The sequence below is a fragment of the Triticum dicoccoides genome, chromosome 3B, assembly GCF_002162155.2.
Source record: "Triticum dicoccoides isolate Atlit2015 ecotype Zavitan chromosome 3B, WEW_v2.0, whole genome shotgun sequence".
Classification (NCBI taxonomy): domain Eukaryota; kingdom Viridiplantae; phylum Streptophyta; class Magnoliopsida; order Poales; family Poaceae; genus Triticum; species Triticum dicoccoides.
In genome coordinates this window covers 600,647,337-600,666,921 of record NC_041385.1, presented here as the reverse complement: position 1 = coordinate 600,666,921, position 19,585 = coordinate 600,647,337, and the positions used below count along the sequence as shown (strand labels likewise).

Below are 19,585 nucleotides of genomic sequence, written 5' to 3'. Positions count from 1 at the left end.
GGGGGGGGCTAAAACCCTAAACCTGCGGCGGCCTTTAGTCGCGGTTGGCCAGAAGAACCGCGACTAAAGGTCCTCCGCCCCGACGGCCGCCTGGCGCCCACGTGGACGGGCCTTTAGTCGCGGTTCTTAAGCAACCGCGACTAAAGGGGGGCCTTTAGTCGCGCCTGTTTGGTCGCGGTTGCGCAACCGCGACTAATGGCAGTTGCGAACCGCGACCAAAGGCCCTTTTTCCACCAGTGTAACTTGTTAGTTGTATGCATCCTAAGAGCATCTCCAGCCGTTCGGCCCCCCAGAACGCCGAAAAAGAGCCGCCTGGGGCCGAACCGGTGCTTGCTTGGTGCGTGGGGGCGATTGCGTTCCCAGTCGACGCCCCAAGGTCACTTCCAAAATCGCACGAATTCGGCGATATTTCATACAAATTTGTACAAACTCGGCAATTCTTCATGGAAATTTATAAAAAAAACAGATGAAAATGCAAACTACGCCAAACTACGGCTATCCCCTGCTACGCCGCGGCCACCGCCCGCCATCTACATGCCGAGAAGCCTGTAGAAACAGGTGAGTCGTCGTCGTCGTCGTCGTCGCGCGCCGCGCCGGAGCCACCACCCTCCGTACGGCACCCCTGGCCAGGGTCGCCAACGCACGGTGGGGGGTTGGACGGACCGGCCTCATCCTCCTCGTCGCTGTTGAGGACGATGATGCCACCCTCCTCGCATCCGCGGCGCCGGGACTGGAGCTCCGCGTATGCCGGATGCTGGCGGAGCACCTGCTCGCGGACGTAGTCCTCCCTCGCCCACTTGAGGGCGGCCTTGTCGTCAGGGGCCACCATGTCCGCGTGCTCCGGCTTCACGAGAAGCAGCCCCGGCTCGGGCTTCAGCCGGACCAGGCAGAGGGAGCGCGGGGAGGGGCGGGCACCCTCGTTGATGACGAGAGCGCCGCTGTGGGTGCGGCGTCGAAGCGGCATCTCTTCCGGCTCCGGCTTGATTGAGCGCTGGCGAGCCGGAGGAGAGTGAGCCGGAGCCCGACGACGAGGACGCCCCCGGCTCCATTCACCGCGGCATCCAGGAACTGCCACGGCGGCGAGAGAAAGACGACCGCGGCGGGTACTCGAGGCGCGGCGTGTTGTCGGCCTCGATGTGATCGAGGACAGCCTCGAGAGTGCGGCCGAGCACGCCCCACCACTCGCGCCGCCCGTCGGCGTTGTGGTGTCCGCGGGGGATGATGCCGTTGGCGGAGGCGATCTGGTCTTTGCAGCAGCGCTCGAAATACATCGTCCACAGCGTGTGGCTGTCGGCGGCGTACCTCGGCTCGTTCCGCTGCGCCTCCGTCAGCGACGAGCGGATGCGGGCGATCTCGGCCCGTCGTGCTGCCCCTTCGGGCACCGGTGGCACCGGGACGCCGCCGACGCTCAACTTCCACGCCCCGACACACGCATGTCCTGGGACGCCGGATAGTCGGCCTCGTAGAGGAGGCGCGCCTCCGGCTCTTGGAGATGGGGCGACTGAAGCCGTTCGCCACCGCGCCGTCGCCTGGGTACCTCTCAGCCATTTGCTCGTCGGCGGGAAGGGGGAAGTGTGGTGCTTTGTGTGGCGATGGGAGGCGATGTGTGGTAGCTGCCCGGCGGGTAGATCGGCTTTTATAGCCGGGGCGGCGAGAGCTTGCATACCGGTCGACGCGTGGCGGGAGCGGGCGGGACGCGCGTCGGTGGCGCCTTCACTGCGCCGCCCGTGAGGCATCAATGGAGGCTGACCGGCGCAGCGGCGCGGCATCCTTGGCATTGATTCCCGCGGGAAACCGAGGCGATGAGGACGACGAAGCGGCGTCTCGCTGACTCGGCGGGCCCATCCCCGTTTGCGCCAAAAACGCGTCACCCGGCGCCCCAGGCGCCCCCAGCGCACCGGGTTCGGTCTAGGTCGGCGCCAGTTTCGGCCCAAACTGGCGAAAAACGGGCTCCTGGGACGCGACTGGGCCGATTTCGGTCGCCGGCGTCAAAAGAAAACGCCTGGGAAGTGGAGGGGGCTATTGGGGGCGCGGCCGGAGATGCTTTAACTATGAAGAGGCTGGATGTGTGCTTATTATGTTTATATCCACTTGATGGGTCATTTTGAGTAAAAAAAATCACTCTTCATCGCACAAAAAATCAGCTGCGTGTGTCTTTTTTTAATCTGTGACAGCTACTCATACTGATCTCTGTTTACCCATGCAAAAAAGATTAACGGGGCTGTTGATCATGAGCGGCAAAAAGTCATGTCCTGCCATATTCAAGACCCTGATAAGTATATTTCTTGAAAAAGAAATGGCATGTACATTCAGATAAACGTTTCCACTGGATGGTGTAAGCACGCAGCAGGCAGTAGCACACATTTAATTAGCTGCACATGTCCCCACAGAAGACCGACGTTACTAGATGAAAGTTGGAGACCTCATGAAAGTTGTTTAGTCTGGCTGCTTTCACGAGGTAAGGTTGCGGCTGAGAGTGAGACTAATTAATCCTGATATAAATCTTCTATCAAAGCGAACGAATCCATTATGCACGAAAAAACACAGATCATAGATGGGTGCTTCTGCTGCCTTCTTCTACCTCTTGCTGCCCCTCTGGGTTCAGGATGCAGCTGCGGCTGGTCTTGGCTTCACACGAAGTGATTTCCCACGGCGATTCGTCTTTGGAACTGGAACCTCGGCATATCAAGTTAGTAATCAATCTATCTTGTTGAGCTGGAAGTTCTTGTGTATTTGCTTAATGAACTTGGATTCTTCTTTTGCATGCATAGTATGAGGGCGCTGTTGCTGAGGATGGCCGGAGCTCAAGCAGCTGGGACACTTTCACTCACGCAGGTTGGTTGCTAACATGTTTGCGAGATTTGTCTCTGGTTTTCCCATATGACTGTCAGACTGTGGATATTTCCCATATGCGCAAGAAATAGCACCTTGGTAGAACAATTTACACAGCATTTCTATTGCTGAAGCGTAACTAATTTTTTAGAGTAATTGAACATGACAAATTAGCATTGGCAACAGCCAAGACCAGAACTTGACACGGCTGACAAAGAAGTGTTTGTTGCAGTTTAGGTCCATTTTGACAGTTCGATTTGTTCTTGCAGGCAAAATGCCAGACAAAAGCACGGCAGATGCTGCTGCAGATGGGTACCACAAATACATGGTAAATAAGACGAGGGACTGAAAAATCTTGACCGTTTCTCTGCTTTAATAGTTCTATATACAAAGTAAATCAGGATTATCTGCCTGGTCAAGGCTCATTCCAAGTACAGAAATCCTCACAAACTCTATCACAACCATCCACTTTAGTTTCTAATTTATCTTACTCTTTCTTAAATTTCGGGATTGCAGATGGACGCGGAGCTATCAATCCCAAAGGGCTGGAGTACTACAATAACCTCATTGATGAACTAGTGAACCATGGCAAGTATTTTTTTATTAGATCTTTGAGCATTTAAACAATTTAATTGTGATCGATTGTTAGGTCCGTATTTCATATAAGTTGGTGTAAATATTGTTCCTTGTTAAGAAGTTCATGCAAAATAGAAATTTGAACCATCCAGTCTCTGTGGTATTTATCCCAGGAATTCAAGTCCACATCACACTTCACCATCTAGATCTCCCTCAGATTCTTGAAGACGAGTACGGTGGATGGTTAAGCCCCAGAATTATGTACGTGCATATATGATTTCACTACCAAATAGACAGCTCAACTGGAGTGGCAATTTTATATGTCATTTTGGCATACTTATGACATAATATTTTATCCTGTTCATATTCTCAAATCTACAAAATGCAGCGAAGATTTCACAGCATATGCAGATGTTTGCTTCAGGGAGTTTGGAGATAGGGTTGCATCTTGGACGACAGTGAATGAGCCAAACATTGGTATGATGGCCTCTTATGATGTTGCTATATTCCCTCCCGGCCGTTGCTCGGACCCATTTGGAGCAACAAAGTGCACTGCTGGGGACTCTAGCGTGGAACCATACATAGCGGCTCATAATACCCTTTTGGCGCATGCATCAGTTGCTAGTCTTTACAGAGAAAAATATCAAGTGAGTGGATGATCTTGTACTTAAAATAGTTCTCATGATGCTTAGTTTCTTCATGAACTGCAATTTCTAAACCATTTTAGCTTTCCTCAAGAATGGAGGCACAAGTTTCATTGTTTCAGTCATTAGGCACACCTAAAACCATTTGAGCTATTTGATTTGTAAGAGCGCTCCCTCACTACCTTGTATCGTTCGGCCGTGTACTTTGTTTTGTTCTTTATCTATATAGCGGGGCGAGAGACTGTTTCGAGAGGGTGGAGGTACCAATTCCAGTCATTAGGCATTAACCACATCGTAATTCATCTTTTCAATACATGTTTCAGCATTGGCGGCACACTTAGGGTAGTATTTTCCTGGGGAAGTAGTCGATATATTTTGTTTAGGTTCCTGGGCATTTCCCTTAAAAACAGAGTCATCATGTACATAGACTCGGATTCTTCGTTATTACTCCCTCCGTCCCATAACATAAGAACGTTTTTCAAGCTAACATAGTTTGGAAAATGTTCTTATATTATGGGACAGAGGGAGTATCTAACACAAGTACTCCTTCTGATCCGAATTAATTGACGCAGCATCTATACAATGTTGTCAAATCGGAGGGAGTATTACATTCTTCGTAATTTCCCTGCTACGGTGCAAATGTTTCCGAGGTATAGGTTCATAAAAAAAAACTAAGGAATCTTTTTGGATGTAGGTCATGCAAAAAGGAGTTGTTGGCATAAGTATCTACTCCTACTGGAGTTACCCGCTTACAAATTCCACAGTGGATTTAGATGCAAGCCAGAGATGTAAAGATTTCTTATTTGGCCGGTATGATATTGTGCATCCATTCTGTCAATGGAAGCTTTAACATACATGATCCGTGCATTGTTGAGATCTTAAGTGCCGTACTGGCAGGATACTGGACCCATTGGTGTTTGGGGACTACCCAGAAGTAATGAAGAAGAATGTGGGCTCTCGCCTTCCATCCTTCTCGAAAGTTCAGTCTGAACTTATCAAGGGTTCTCTAGATTTTATTGGAATAAATCACTACTATTCTCTCTACGTGAATGATCGCCCTCTAGAAACAGGCATTCGGGACTACAACACGGACATATCGGTTGATTCAAGGGGTAACTATCTTTTTCGGGTGCTGATACCAGGATTGTTGCTTAACTGCTCATAGTAGTGTGCTGTGTGGATGCGCAATTTGATTCGGTTTTTGGTGCCACTTTCTCTAGGACATTGATTCTTCATCTAATGGTTAATTAAGTAGTTGCACGTTTCAGAAACTGTGTGCAACCATAGGCTTGATGATATTCTTTTATCTAGACCATATTGCCCTGAAAAATCAATGGTTGGTTGAGACTTATATTACTCTCCTCCTCTAATGATGGTAAAATGTACCGTAGAAAAGCTCATGCAAAAAATAGGCTAGCCAAGATACTGTGAGTGGCGTCCTACTAATGATAAATTGGTAAGACAAACCGGCTAGCAACCTTTCAGATTCACCAGTCATGCAAATTGTGTATTTCTCTGAGTGAGTGCAGTACTCAGTCATCCCTTTAAACATATTTTGTTAGTGCACTACATTACACAAAGTATGCTATTTGTTCACCGCATACTGAGATGTTTGTGTAATGTAGTGCACTACATTACACAAAGTATGCAAAAAGAGCTGAGCGTACTGTTCTAACTAGTGATTCCTTTGTATGATGCAGGTTCTAGGACAGACCCACCACTTAGTCCGGTAAGAAAAATTATGTCATCGATGTGGTGTGCAAGAAGTTGCTAAAAATGAAGTTATTTTGGTCATTTCACCATACATCTATTGGGTTATAATATGTTCTGAACTTGATCAAGAGATTAGAAAAGAAAACTCACCTAAAAACCTGAGATCATTAGCTTGACAGTAACCATCAAAGATAATCTTTTCTTTATGGGAGTGCAGAGTGCCCCACCAAATGTCCCAAGTGACCCCAAAGGGCTGCAAATTGTGCTGGAGTACCTGAAAGAAACCTACGGGGTTCCGGTCTATGTCCAAGAGAATGGCAAGCATACTCCCAACCAGAAGCAAAAGTCTCAGCTGAAGAAGAAAGGTGCATCGTTACTCATGTAAGTAGTCGTGTGGTTTGTTTCAGGTATGGGATCTGCCGATGACGTTCTGGATGACACCGACAGGATCAGCTACCTGAGCAGCTACATGGAGAGCACACTGAACGCGATGAGGTGCGTGCGACCGTGCGTCAAGATCAGATCAAACATACACCCGTTCTTTCAGCATGCATTGCGTGATGCTCTGTTTGTTTGTTGTGCAGGAACGGAGCCGACGTGAGAGGCTACTTCGCGTGGGCGTTCATGGACATGTTCGAGCTCCTGTCAGGGTACCAGTCGAGGTACGGGCTGTACCGTGTCGACTTCGCCGACGAGAGGCGGCCGCGGCAGGCCAGGCACTCGGCTCGCTGGTACGCCGGCTTCCTCAAGCACAACGGAACCTCTGCGCTCGCGCCGAGAACGAAGGACCAGGAGAAGCTAAACGCCGTGTCCTGACTCCCGAGCCTGGAGAGTGGAGCAACCGTGTGTGCCGAGTGATTGACAAAAAAACTACCACTTTATATTTGCGTCCACTAAACTACCATTTTTATAAAATAGACCGAAAACTACTAAAAAAATAATTTTACGACGAAAAACTACCATTTCAGATAATGACAAGTTTAGATGATTTAAAGGAGTTTATCACAGGTGTCTGTCATGGTTGATGTGGCAGAAAAGTCAACTCTCCACACGTCCATCTTCTTTCTCCTCCCCCCCCCCTCTCTCTCCCACCCAGAGCCGCCTTCTTCTCACCGACCCCGCAACCTCTTCCTAGGCGTCGCCGTGCACCACCCAAGGAGCAACCTCCCCAGCTCCTGCGCCTTCGTCCTCGCGCCGCCCCGCGCATACCTCCCCTCGCCGCCACCGTCCACCAGGTGCGGGCGCCGCTCCTCTGCCTCCCTTCCCCAGACCGGATCCGCCTCCACAATGGCTGGATCCGCCTCCCCCGCGGCACGAGGGTCAACTTCGACCTCCCCGTCGACCGTCATGAGCGGGATCTGTGCGCCGACAAGCTACATATCCCGCCCAACCTCTCCTACCCCACCCGCGTCGCGAGCAGAAGGGAAGGGCCCCCACCACGCGCGCAGTTGCTCTTGAAGGTCGCTGGCGGTGTGGAACTGCAATTCGCCGGCGAGCCGCTAGCGGTTGGAGCTTGACGCAATGCCCATCCCGTGCAACGGAGAGAGGGAGGCCGCAGTGGTGCTCGCCGTCGTGTGTTTACTAAAATTTCAGAGAGAGAGAGAGAGAGAGAGAGATGAGAAGAAGGTGTGGGCCCCACCTGTCATAATGCCCAACTTAACAGTCAAAATAAAACAAAGTTGACTTTTCTGCCACATCAGCCCTGACAGACGGACCCCACCTGTCATAAACACGTTTAAATCATCTAAACTTGCCATTATCCGAAAATGGTAGTTTTTGTCACGAAATTAAAAAAAATGGTAGTTTTCAGTCATTTTTTAAAAAGTGGTAATTCAGTGGGACGCAAAATCCTAAAGTGGTAGTTTTTTGTCAATCACTCGTGTGTGCCTGGTGCGGGCCTAAGATGAGACGCGTGCTGCGCGTATGCTCCTGCCTAGTTTTTTTGAGGGATGTGTAGGTTTCGATTTGCATGTGCTGCATTTGTTTCCTCGTCACGGATAGTTTCTCTGTACAACATACCCGTGTGAACATGATCGCGGGACTGAGGATAGGGAAGGATTACGCCTCTAAGGTGGAATCCGTAAGTACCAGCAAGCAGGTTTAGCATTTTCATAACAGATTAAGATCTTTGTTTGGCAGTTTCTCCGTGATCATCTCCCCTTGGGACTGATGTGAAGTAAAATTGCCAAAAACCATCATAAATGCGTCGCTCAGTGCGGATATCTACCGTTTTTATAAAAGTTTGCTGAAAACATCGGTCTTCAGTAATCGGCCGGTTGATTGAGAGTTGTTTGATGCGAAATATGACATACTGGGCCTACTTTCAAGACTGACATGGCACCAGAATTTAACGCCGCCGGCTGAAACGGTAGGTTAATAACCGTGTGTGCCTGATGCGGCCATGCGGGCATGGGAGATGAGGCGTGTACGTGCGCTTATGCTCTTTTGTAGTTTTTTTTAAGGGATGCGATATGCAGCTCGAGCACATGACGTCAAAACTCAACGTGCAAAGCTCTGAACCGCGAACCTGGAAAGTTCTTCTCATGACAATTGTGCCTAGTTATACAACCATACTGTGATGGTAGTCACAATGTAGAGAAGATCCAAGTCCATGTTACACGAGTTGCTGGAGCGGCGGTGGGGGCTGATGTAGCGGGGTAGATCAACCCGCTGATGGCGGAAGCAAATTAAGAAATCCGATCGGAAAAAAATTATATGAGACCAGGTCTCATATAAAGCAGGTGAGACCCGTTCTGATGGATGCCACGTGGCATTCATAAATCATAAAACATTTAATCTCTCCCTCCTTGATTTTAGGTGGGGGTGGGGTAAATGCTTTGTGATTTGTGAATGTCACGTGTCATCCATCAGGATGGATCTCACCTGCTAATCCGTGAGACTTGGTCTCATAGAATTTTTTTCTGGAGAAAGGAGTATGTCCAGCGATGACACCGACGTCAAAGGCGAAGGATGGGAGGCGGGATGTGTCAGAGGCGAAGGATGGACGCCGACCCCAGATTCCCTCCAAGCGTCAAGGCGGACAACCCGGACATCGCTTGGACTGAAAAAACACTATCCAATCGGGACTCTCAAATCCTGCACATACGTTCGGGCTATCCGACACCCTCATACCCAATCCATATGTAGGATGGATATGTCGATGCCCGGACGCGTCCGTCATGTTGAATCGACGGGCGGGATCCATGCGGAAACCCTTCGGTCTGTTGGGAGACGTTACCGGTTCGGTGATTGCATTCACGGTGTCGTCCCGACGCGCCGCTCGATGGGACTATTTGAACCGGACGGCGAGGGCAAACCCTAGCCAACCCCATTTTCCTCCTTTCCCTCTAGTCTGCGTTGCCACCGGATCTCACGTCTCCTTCCCTTCATCTCTAGTCTCGTTGCCCGCCATGGTCCGACAGAAGATCACCTATTACAAAATGCTAATGCTTGAGCGTCGGACAAAGATCGCGCGGGAGATGAGCGTCGCGGAGGAATGTCGTGCTGCTCGCCTTGCGTGGGAGGACGAGACAAAGGCGAATGAGGAGGTATCGAAGCAAGAGGCGGAGGGAAGATGAGGTGGAGGAAGATGAGGCAGAGGAGGAGGAGGAGGAGGTTTCATGCATTATGTAGTACGTAGATGGAATGGACGCTGCATGGAGTAGTATGAATATGAGGGTTTTCAAATGAGGAGTCTGGTTGCAATGGTGGACAAATGAGGGGTCCGCGGACATGTAAGGGGTCATATTTGACAACTCCGACTGTAGGTGATCTAAATTCACGTGGAGGCGGGGTTGGAATGTTGTGGTAAAGGAGTGGGAGTGACGTGTGTTGTTGATTTCGAGGGACGAAGGAATCGAATGCTGCATGTGACCTAGTGGACGGTGTCACGAAATTGATACTTGTTGACAATGTGATGAAAGCCGTGAAATAATTGTAAGGATAAAGGATGTTTTCCAAAGAGATCTCATCAACGATGATGATGGCACAACAGTTTTACACTTTACCTAGATTCCAGCCACTGGATGGGTTAGATGTTGGAGAGATGCCCTAGAGGCAATCATGTATGATGATATTTCCTATGTGTTTATGAATAAAGATAGTCCTTGAACATTATCAATGATGTGCATCAGCAAGTACATGACTTGTTTGTGGGACTATGCATTGTATGATGACTTTCCTAAAAGGTCTCTAGTCGAAAGGGCTGTGTGGACGCGCAGACAACTAGACTAGTATATGACACGGTCGATGGCTTGGTCTCACTAGCCATGAAGCATTGGATGCTAACCAGATAATATGGACTTGGAAAGGTCTGGTCGGATTCGACGTAGTCGGATCCGAATCGAGATAAGGTCCGAGTCAGACAGACCCAACTATGAGACACAATGATATGACATCTGTGAGTCTCTAGTACAACATACGTTCTATGTCCTAAGACCTGAGCTGACGCATGTACTTGGGATGGTGACAGACTTGCTTTGGGCCGACCAAACGCTACTTCGTGACTGGGTAGTTACAAAGGTAGGTTTCGAGTTTGTCCAGTTCCATGCTGCGAACACATGGTCGAGCAAGATGAGATTTGCCCCTTCGATTAGGAGAGATATACTCTGGGCCCCTCGTGTGATCCGACCAGGATAAGCATGGCCATGCGACTAGGATTATGAGATAATCCGGATAGTGGCCGGAATCACTGAAATGAGAAAGAGGTCGGACTAGCACAAGGATGACAGTCTTGCCTTGAGCCCGACAACATATATCGTGAGGCAAAGGGAACAGAAGTGTGACACGTTGTACAGGTTCGTCTAACCAGCTTCATAGTCTGCTTGGTGTTCGGCATGCCTTGCTAGAGGCCGCTACCAACAGTGCAGTTCGGAGGTGATCCGAACTGCGATCAAGCCAACTTGAACCTAAGGGGTCGCGCGCTTAAGAGAAAGAACCTACGAGATCGGATCCGAGGACACTGGTCGGATGTGATCCGAGCTGTATTCGGATTGTGGCCGAGTAGACTTGTGGGCTTTAGGGTTCGTGCGAGGCCCAAGTGTTGAGCCCGCGACGGACGCCTATATAAAGTGAAGGCGCGGCACACTCTTGGGGTTGATCGCTTCGGCGCTGTCACTAGGGTTTGCATATGTTGCGAATAGCCACCTCCACTTGCCGCCGATTGTGTGATCGGACCTAGCAGTCCGCCGCACGACGTTCCTCCTGCACGCGGATACCGTTAGAGGCGGTGCACTTGCGCCGCTCCGGCGAACCTGTTCGCGGGATCCGATCGGCTACGTGGGAGACCGGCAAGGAGGAGACGACTCCGGGAATGCGAGGTGACTCCGGGAACGCGCTGCCTCAACTCTACTTCCGCTGCACGGCACTGTGCGTCTAATGATAATAATCTGTGATCCATCTCCCATAGCATGTTCTTGGATGTTCTGCGCGTAGGAAATTTTAATTTGCAGTCGACGCACCCTACCGTAGATTCCAACATAAGAGCCCTACATTTTGCCTGCCTATCTTTGTTGATGAATATGAATGACTATAAGGAATTTTCCTATCTATTGAGTCAGGGTACATGTATGTGCTTATGCGTCTCCTTTCTTTGACGTGTGAGTGCTCTTTCCTTTGGCAGAGGCCAGCACCATCCTTTTTGTAGGTGGTCTCTCCCCAGTAGTTTGGTACCTATCTTCGAGAGATATGGTATAATCAATATCCCTAAAGTAGCGCTCATGCTTGTACCTTAGGAATGCCTACATGGACGCAACAAGGCGCAGGACTCTGGAGCTCAGGTTGGGAATAAGGTTCAGGTGCTCTCTCTCTATCTATCTATCTATCTATCTATCTCTCTCTTTTCTCTCTTTCTGAGTAGATATCCATACTCTGCAACATTACTCGTGTTGTAATGGGTAGAGGTGCGGTAGGGGGAGCGGTTGTTGTTGATGTTGTTGATAAGCTTGCGGATGTTTCGACTGAGCTTGTTGACCCTTACGTGCTAAGTGTGTCGGACACCACCATTGATATTGCTATTGTTGTCACGGTCCATCAAGGTGGATGTTGTTGGTGGAGGAGCGAAGTATAATATTGTTTTTCTTGCCATGTTAGTCTTATAGTATGCTTGATTTGTCAAGTTCGATGCCAAAACATTAACTTGTTAAAAATTATTAAACTAATATATTTATCTTGAAATGTTCGCGGCCATTTGTTAAAGGTTGCGTTTAAGTTGTGGCTTTACATAATCAACACTTTCTTCTTGTATTTCCTTCCGCTTTAAATTAATTGAAATTCTAGTTTTGCCATAAGTCAATCTTGTTTAGGTTTGACTAATAACTAATCAAAAAGTTGGGTTAAAATCTACAACCCTGATATGCATAGTGCGAAAATATATTTTGTGATTTTTTTGGGAGACTAATTTAGTGTTTTTAAATGTTGATATTTTTATGACTTTTTAAATGTTACTATTTTTAATGAACTTTTTTAATGTTAATAATTTTATGAGCTTAATCAAACTTAAAAATGTGTGACTTGAACGAGAGTAGTACGTACTCCCTCGGTCCGAAAATACTTGTCATTGAAATGGATGTATCTAGTTGTATTTTAGTTCTAGATACATCCATTTTCATTCATTTTGATGATAAGTATTTCCGGACAGCGGGAGTATTGCTTAACATGCTCTTCCGGTTGACGAGGCCGAACAAACAACAAATTTTTTTATTTACACAAAAACACGGGGGAAAACCTCCGAAGTCCAAACTCTCCACAACCATGTCCGTCGCCGCAGCCGACTGGCTCCCGTCAGCGACCGTCACGGCGTCCGGCCGGCCGGTGCTGTCCGCCGGCGAGATCGAGCGGCACCTGCTTCCGCTCGTCGACCTCGAGCCCGAGGAGAACCCCCGCCTCGCGCCCCTCCGCGGCTGCCTCCTCGCGCTCACCTCCCACCGGCTCATCTTCCTCCACGAGGCCTCCCTCTCCGCGCGCGCCCTCCCGCTCGCGTCCATCGTCCACCCGTACCCTCCCCACCGCAGGCACAACCATAACCCACTCCGCTCCCTCTTCTCCTCGTCGTCCTCCTCCTCGTCGCATCACCCGCGCATCCGCATCCAGATCTCCCTGCCCCCGTCGCGGTCGGAGGTCGTCGCCGTCGTCGTCACCTGCAAGGCGGACGTGGATGTGTTCTACGGGCGGCTGCTCGAGGCCATCCGCGCGAGGGCCTGGGAGGCGACCGCCGCGGCTGCTCCGGCCAGTGGCGCCCCGGTGGCTGAGGGAGCCGCCCCAGCCGAGGAGGATCTGGCGATCAGGATGCCCGTGGTTGGAGTGGCGGGGATACTGCGGAAGGAGCAGGAGACGTGGGAGAGTGCGGGGCAGAACTTGCAGGATGCCTTCCAGGATCTCAACGCACTCATGGTTCGTTCCTCTTTCCTGCTTCCTGCTTGGATGCTGCTACTATCATATAGTGTTTGTAACATCTGAGATTGGATCACCACGCTCTAAATGGCAATGGCAATGAACCGGGCATAATTTTGTGAACGTCATTCCTATACAGAGCAAAGCCAAGGAAATGATGGAATTGGCAGAGAAGATGAGGCAAAAGCTATTGACGAACTCATCTGCTCAATCGAATTCCAATGACGAAGAGATGGGTTCTAAGCAAGACATGCAGGATTTGCTATTGAGCGTAGGCATCGTGTCTCCTGTGACAAAGGAAACTGCTGGTGCTTTGTACCATCAGCAGCTTTCACGACAGGTAATTTGTGCTTGTTCATAGTTTTCCAGCACTTCTGTGCAGCTGAATTGCAATGGAAATAATAATACATGTATTTGGAGAATCGCATGCCAATTACTAAATGTTTACCTGGGGCCTTTATCACCAAATACCGTAAGCATAGAGTAATTTCCGGTATAAAATGTCTGGGCTGGATGGAAACAGTCGTTTTCCTTGCCTTTTATGCAAAGGGAACCTCTACCATATTGAACAATACTTGCTGGTCATTTGTATGCTTCCATATTTTCATTCTGCTTATGCATGAACTAGATCAAATTTGGACCCCTTTTAGGCCTTGTTTAGCTAGTTGGGTAATAGCTTTCAGTTAACCTGGGCCAATGTTCGATCACCTTTCAGTTCTCTTCAAGCTAGTGAAACAATCCCTCCGAGAAAAACAAACCTGCCCTCTGTTTGGTGGGGTTAGGGGTACTTCCCATCCATTAAAGATACAGGAAAAACCTCCTATATCTTTCTTGCATATTCAGTTGGTAGCAATGCTGAAACTGTTCATGCCTTCATAGTTTTCTTCTACTTTGGAAGCTGTTTTGTTTTCATCTTCGGAGTTTTCTTCTGTTATGCCACATAATACTAAGAAATAGACTTACTGAGGCTTCTTTTATCCTCTTCATAATCAGCTGGCTGACTTTGTAAGAGTACCAGTTGAGAGAGCAGGTGGTATGATGGCACTAGTCGATGTCTACTGTCTCTTCAACCGTGCTAGGGGAACAGGTCTGTGCTTTTGCTGATGAATATCTGTGCGAAATTCCCTTGTCACTTGTGTTCTGAAATTGATTTTTTGTTTGTTCTAGAGTTGATCTCACCAGAGGATCTTTTGCAAGCTTGCTCCCTTTGGGAGAAATTTGATGTGTATGTATATCATTTTCTTGAAAATTGCTGAAGCTTTTAATTGTCAGAATATGCAAATCCAAGATGATATAAAAAAAGAGTAATCATTGTTTTCTAAAAACAATAATGTCTTTTCAGCTGGTTTGTTGCCAGCCATTAATTATGGTTTTGATGTTTTGCTTATAGATGTTGATTTGTAATAAGCAGCCCAGTGATGCTCCGGAAATTTGACGGTGGAGTGAAGGTGATCCAGACCAAGACGCATAGTGATGATGAGGTATGCCGTGGCAATGATAAGTCCAGATGCCATTTTATATTCGTACTGAATAGCGCTGCATGACATAGCAGGAGTGAGCTAGCAGCCGTACAAATATTGTGCCTTGATTTTGTTTCTATACCTGCCAAATCTGTTTCCTATCTGAATCATAGTTTTAATCAAAAGTATGAAATGAATGACCGGTTCTGGTTCATTTTTGTTAGTGGGTATCCACATGTTTCCATGCACTTTTTACCAGTTACCTTGCACCTGCAATCATTAGTACTGGTAGCATAGCCGCATACTGATCTCCCTCCAATAAACATAGGTATTTGCAAGAATCTCATCACTCGCACAAAAGCCGGATGCTCTTCTCAAAGGAATAAGCCCCAGCGACGCTGCATTCACACTGGGGATTGCACCAGCTTTAGCAAAGGAGCATCTTCTAAATGCAGAAAACAAAGGTGTCCTGCAATTGTTCCTTTCAAGTATTGGCAAGACATGCATTTAGTTCCAGACTGAATGAACTAACCAGTATTAAAAAATTCCCAGGTCTACTCTGCAGGGATGTCAGTCCAGATGGGTTCCGTTTCTACATCAATTTGTTTAACGAGATTGATCTCCAGAATATTCATTTGTGAGTAGATCGCTCCCCTGCCTCACCCTCAAGTTTTTTTTGAAGGAATTTATAGTTGTATTCCTAGGTTTTCCCATGTTATTTTTGGAGCATGCATTATATTGTAAGAAAATGGTATGCGCTTTACTGACTGTGTTTTCCAGGCCAAAAACTCATGGACTATACCACACTTGGATATCTGTGGCAACGGCAGCACATTGACACAGTTTTGGTAGAGGTGGATTCAGGTGATTGAACTTTGATGTGACTATTTTGCCTGAATACTCCCCTGTGTTGTATCTCATTTACTTCCTCTGTAAAGTAACATAAGAGCGTTTAAATCACTACTTAAATCACTACTTTAGTGATCTAAACGCTCTTATATTACTTTACGGAGAGAGTGCAAATTACAAGACATAACGTTTTCATCATTTGGTTGACAAATGACTTTTGGTGTGCTGTATATGTAAGTTGAGCTGAGGATTTTGGATGGTTTTTACCAAGCCACAAAGAGTTTCAACAAAGGCATGTAATGGGGTACTGCAAAGTTGGGAGTTAATATATCCTGATACAAGCTACTGCAGAAACCGGCTCTCTGTTTTGGCATCGTATCAAATGTATCATTGTATCCTGTTCAGACCGAGTATATGAACAGCATCAAAATACCTAAGCTCATCCGCTGATCCACCTCCCAGCTATCATCGCGTCGCTCCCCAATCTCCTGTGCCGCCCTCAAGGTCCTGTGCTTGGCCTTCATATTTCTAAAATGATTTTTGCCGACCATTTTCCCTGACGACACTGCTTGGGTGCTCTACCGTCTGTGAGCTATGAGCATTTTTTTTTCTCCTGCGGGTAATGAGTATTGGCAACGTTGGAAAACAACCACTATTTTTCACCCAACTGCTTTTTTTAGCGCAAGGTCCTCACTGATATGCAGCTAGGGTAGAAAGGACACAAAATTTGGGCCCTGGGGAGAGCATGCGGATGAAACACATTGATTATATATATAATCACTTGTTTACCATCACGACAACGCCTAACGTCTGAGCATTACATGGCGAGCAAATATCCAAATAGATGTACCATACGTCCATACTAAAATTGATTTAATGCCAAAAAAGGCACTTCCTAAAATTCTCAATATGTTGATAAATATTGTTAGAGTTATAATATAAGTCATGTACCCCTTTGTATTTATTCCGTTGTATAAGGGGTTTCCTGCATATGTTCCACACCTGTATATGTATATATATATATCGGCCTATGGCCCATGGGAATACAAGTTGCTTATTTCTAACATGGTATTGGAGCTAGGTCAATTTTTTTGCACGCCGCAACTCGTGCCATTGATCCGCTACTCTGGCCGCTGGGTTTCATCTGCCCGCCTCGCCCCGTCGTCTTTCGTTCGCCCGCTGGTTTGCCGATCGATCCGATCGCTCTGCCCTGCCCCGCAGTTGGGCCTTGGGCCTCTCCCAATCTGGTTGCCGTCGCCCCACAGTCGGGCCTCTCCCGATTGATTGCTCGCGCAGGTCCCGCCGGCTTCGATCGATTTCCTCCGCTCCCGAATCACACTCGAAGTCGGATCGATCGCCCCCCCCTTTTATCTCCCGATTGGATCGGCGGCTCCCCCTGCTCCCGATTGGAAATCGCCAGCTTCACGTGACGCCCTGCTCCAGACCGCTTCGCCTCCTGCTGCAGGACGAATTCTCAGGCACTCTGCTCTAGCCGATCGACTTGCTGGTTGCCGGACGCAGGGGCCCAACTCCTGATCTGTTACCGCCGTGCGCGCCCAAAAAAAAACAATGTCTACTGGATCAAGCTATGTTGCTGTTCCTCGTTGCCCGATGATTTTTGATGGCTCTAACTACACCGAGTTCGTTGGCTTCATGCGCATTCATATGCGTGGCATCCGCCTATGGGGTGTTCTTTCTGGCGAGGTCTGCTGTCCGCCACGTCCGGTTCCTCCAGTGGCCCCTACTCCACCGACTCCATCGGTTCTTTCTGCGAATGCTAATCAGGCCGCAAAGGATGCGGCTAAGCTTGTTGATGAGGCTGCTGATCGTGCTTATGATGAGCAGGTTTTGGCTTATGAGGAGGCTCTTCAGACGTATCATGGTGCTTTGTCTGTGTACACCCAGTGGCTTGATGATGATGCCCGTGCTGCAGCTGTTCTCACTGCTAGTGTTCTGCCTCAGTTTGCTTCTGAGTTTTTGGGCCTTCCTACTGTATTTGAGATGTGGACCAGTCTTTGTCAGCGCTATGAGCCCAAGGGTGATGCCTTATACCTCTCTGTGGTCCGTTAGGAGCATGCTCTTCAGCAGGGTGACTCTACTGTTGATGATTTCTATGCACAGAGTTCTGCTATCTGGCGCCAACTTGATTCTCTCCGCAGTGCTGGTTGTCGTACTTGCCCCTGTTGCCAGGCTGTCCAGGCCAATTTGGAGTTTCATCGCGTCTACGAGTTCCTGTCTCGGCTTCGTAAGGAGTTTGAGCCCCGGCGTGCTCAGTTGTTTGCTCGTGGCCGTATTTCACTCATGGAGGCGCTTTCTGAGATTCGTGCTGAGGAGACTCGCTTACGTGGTGCTGGTTTGCTGGAGGTTCCCTCTGTGCTCGCTACTCGGGCTTCTTCCACTCCACCTGCTGCACCGACCCCTTCTCGCTCGAGTGCTCCGCAGCTCTTGCCCACTCCTTCTGGAGGCTCAGGTCGCCCCCGTCCACATTGCGACTACTGCAACAATGATGGTCATATTGAGTCCCAGTGCTACACGAAGCGGAAACACCTACGCAAGGCGCGATCATCATCTTCAAGGACTTCGTCATCTACCTCGACAACTTCAGCCATTGCTTTGATCGAGCAGGATATTCTGAGACTTAAGCATCTGCTCGCGGCTTCAGGTTCTTCCTCGACGGGTATTGTTGGTTCTGTGACTGATGCTTCCCGCACTGAGCAACCGCCCTCTACACAGACAGGTACATCCCCATGGGTTCTGGATTCTGGAGCTTCTTTTCATATGTCTTCTCATTCTTCCACTTTGTACTCTCTTCGATCGCTAGATTCTCCTGTTCATGTCTTCACTGCTGATGGTACTCCACTTTCTGTTGCTAGTAGAAGCAATCTTTCCACTCCTTCTTATTCTGTTCCTGATGTTGCTCATGTTCCTCGACTTACCATGAATCTGTTTTCTGCTGGTCAACTTACTGATTCTGGTTGTCGCGTCATCCTTGATGTTGACTCTTGTTCTGTCCAGGACCGTCGCACGCACACTCTGGTTGGGGCTGGCCCTCGCCGCCGTGATTCTCAGGGTCTTTGGGAGTTGGACTGGCTTCATGTTCCTTCCGCTGCCACCACCATCGCCAGTTCCTCCGCTTCAGTCGCCTCCGTTACTGGTTCCTTCAAGCAGTGGCATCATCGACTTGGTCATCTGTGTGGTTCTCGGTTGTCGTCTTTAGTTCGTCGAGGTCTTCTGGGGTCTGTCTCAGGAGATGTCTCTTTAGAGTGTCAGGGTTGTCGTCTTGGCAAGCAGATTCAGTTACCATATTCACATAGTGAGTCAGTGTCTAAACGTCCTTTCGATTTAGTTCATTCTGATGTATGGGGTCCGGCTCCTTTCGCTTCGAAAGGTGGTCATAAATACTATATTATTTTCATAGATGATTTCTCCCGTTACACATGGCTTTATTTCATGACTTCTCGTAGTGAAGTGTTGTCTATTTATAAGCGTTTTGCTGCCATGGTTCATACTCAATTCTCTTCACCCATTCGTGTTTTTCGTGCTGATTCTGCTGGCGAGTATATCTCTAAGATGTTGCGTGGTGTTCTTGCTGAGCAAGGAACTCTCTCTCAATTCTCTTGTCCTGGTGCTCATGCTCAGAATGGTGTGGCTGAGCGAAAGCATCGACATCTTCTTGAGACGGCTCGTGCGTTGATGATTGCTGCCTCTCTCCCGCCTCATTTTTGGGCTGAGGCCGTCTCCACCTCCACCTATCTTATCAATATACAGCCTTCCGCTGCTCTACAGGGTGGTGTTCCTTTCGAGCGTCTTTTTTATCGTTCTCCCGATTATTCGATGCTTCGCTTGTTTGGTTGTGTTTGCTATGTTCTTCTTGCCCCTCGCGAATGCACCAAACTGACCGCTCAGTCTGTTGAGTGTGTCTTCTTAGGCTACAGTGATGAGCATAAGGGTTATCGTTGTTGGGATCCTATCGGTCGTCGGATGCGTATCTCTCGAGACGTGACTTTTGATGAGTCTCGTCCCTTCTATCCACGCCCATCTTCCTCGACTTTTTCAGTGGAGGATATCTCTTTCCTCACTTTTCCTGACTCACCTCTCACCCCCGTCGAGCCTGTGCCTATT

General features: G+C 48.5%; 1 protein-coding gene and 1 pseudogene across 2 annotated transcripts; both read left to right on the top strand.

Annotated features, from left to right (window-relative positions):
• Window positions 1-2,554: 2,554 nt before the first annotated feature.
• Window positions 2,555-6,607, top strand: LOC119281635 (annotated as a pseudogene).
• A 5,862-nt stretch (window positions 6,608-12,469) lies between these two features.
• LOC119277352 (vacuolar protein sorting-associated protein 36-like) lies at window positions 12,470-15,817 on the top strand. 2 transcript variants are annotated; one of them, XR_005137038.1, is made up of 9 exons: window positions 12,470-13,154; window positions 13,294-13,494; window positions 14,148-14,241; window positions 14,322-14,379; window positions 14,566-14,635; window positions 14,943-15,078; window positions 15,167-15,251; window positions 15,395-15,542; window positions 15,607-15,817. XR_005137038.1 is itself a non-coding variant. In XM_037558631.1 (8 exons), exons 1-8 carry the CDS (start codon window positions 12,516-12,518, stop codon window positions 15,450-15,452), a joined length of 1,341 nt encoding a protein of 446 aa, XP_037414528.1. In that variant the 5' UTR covers window positions 12,470-12,515; the 3' UTR covers window positions 15,453-15,817. The 2 variants fall into 2 exon arrangements, 1 of the variants encoding a protein (XP_037414528.1); XM_037558631.1 differs by having other exon boundaries at window positions 15,395-15,817.
• The last annotated feature ends 3,768 nt before the right edge of the window (window positions 15,818-19,585 follow it).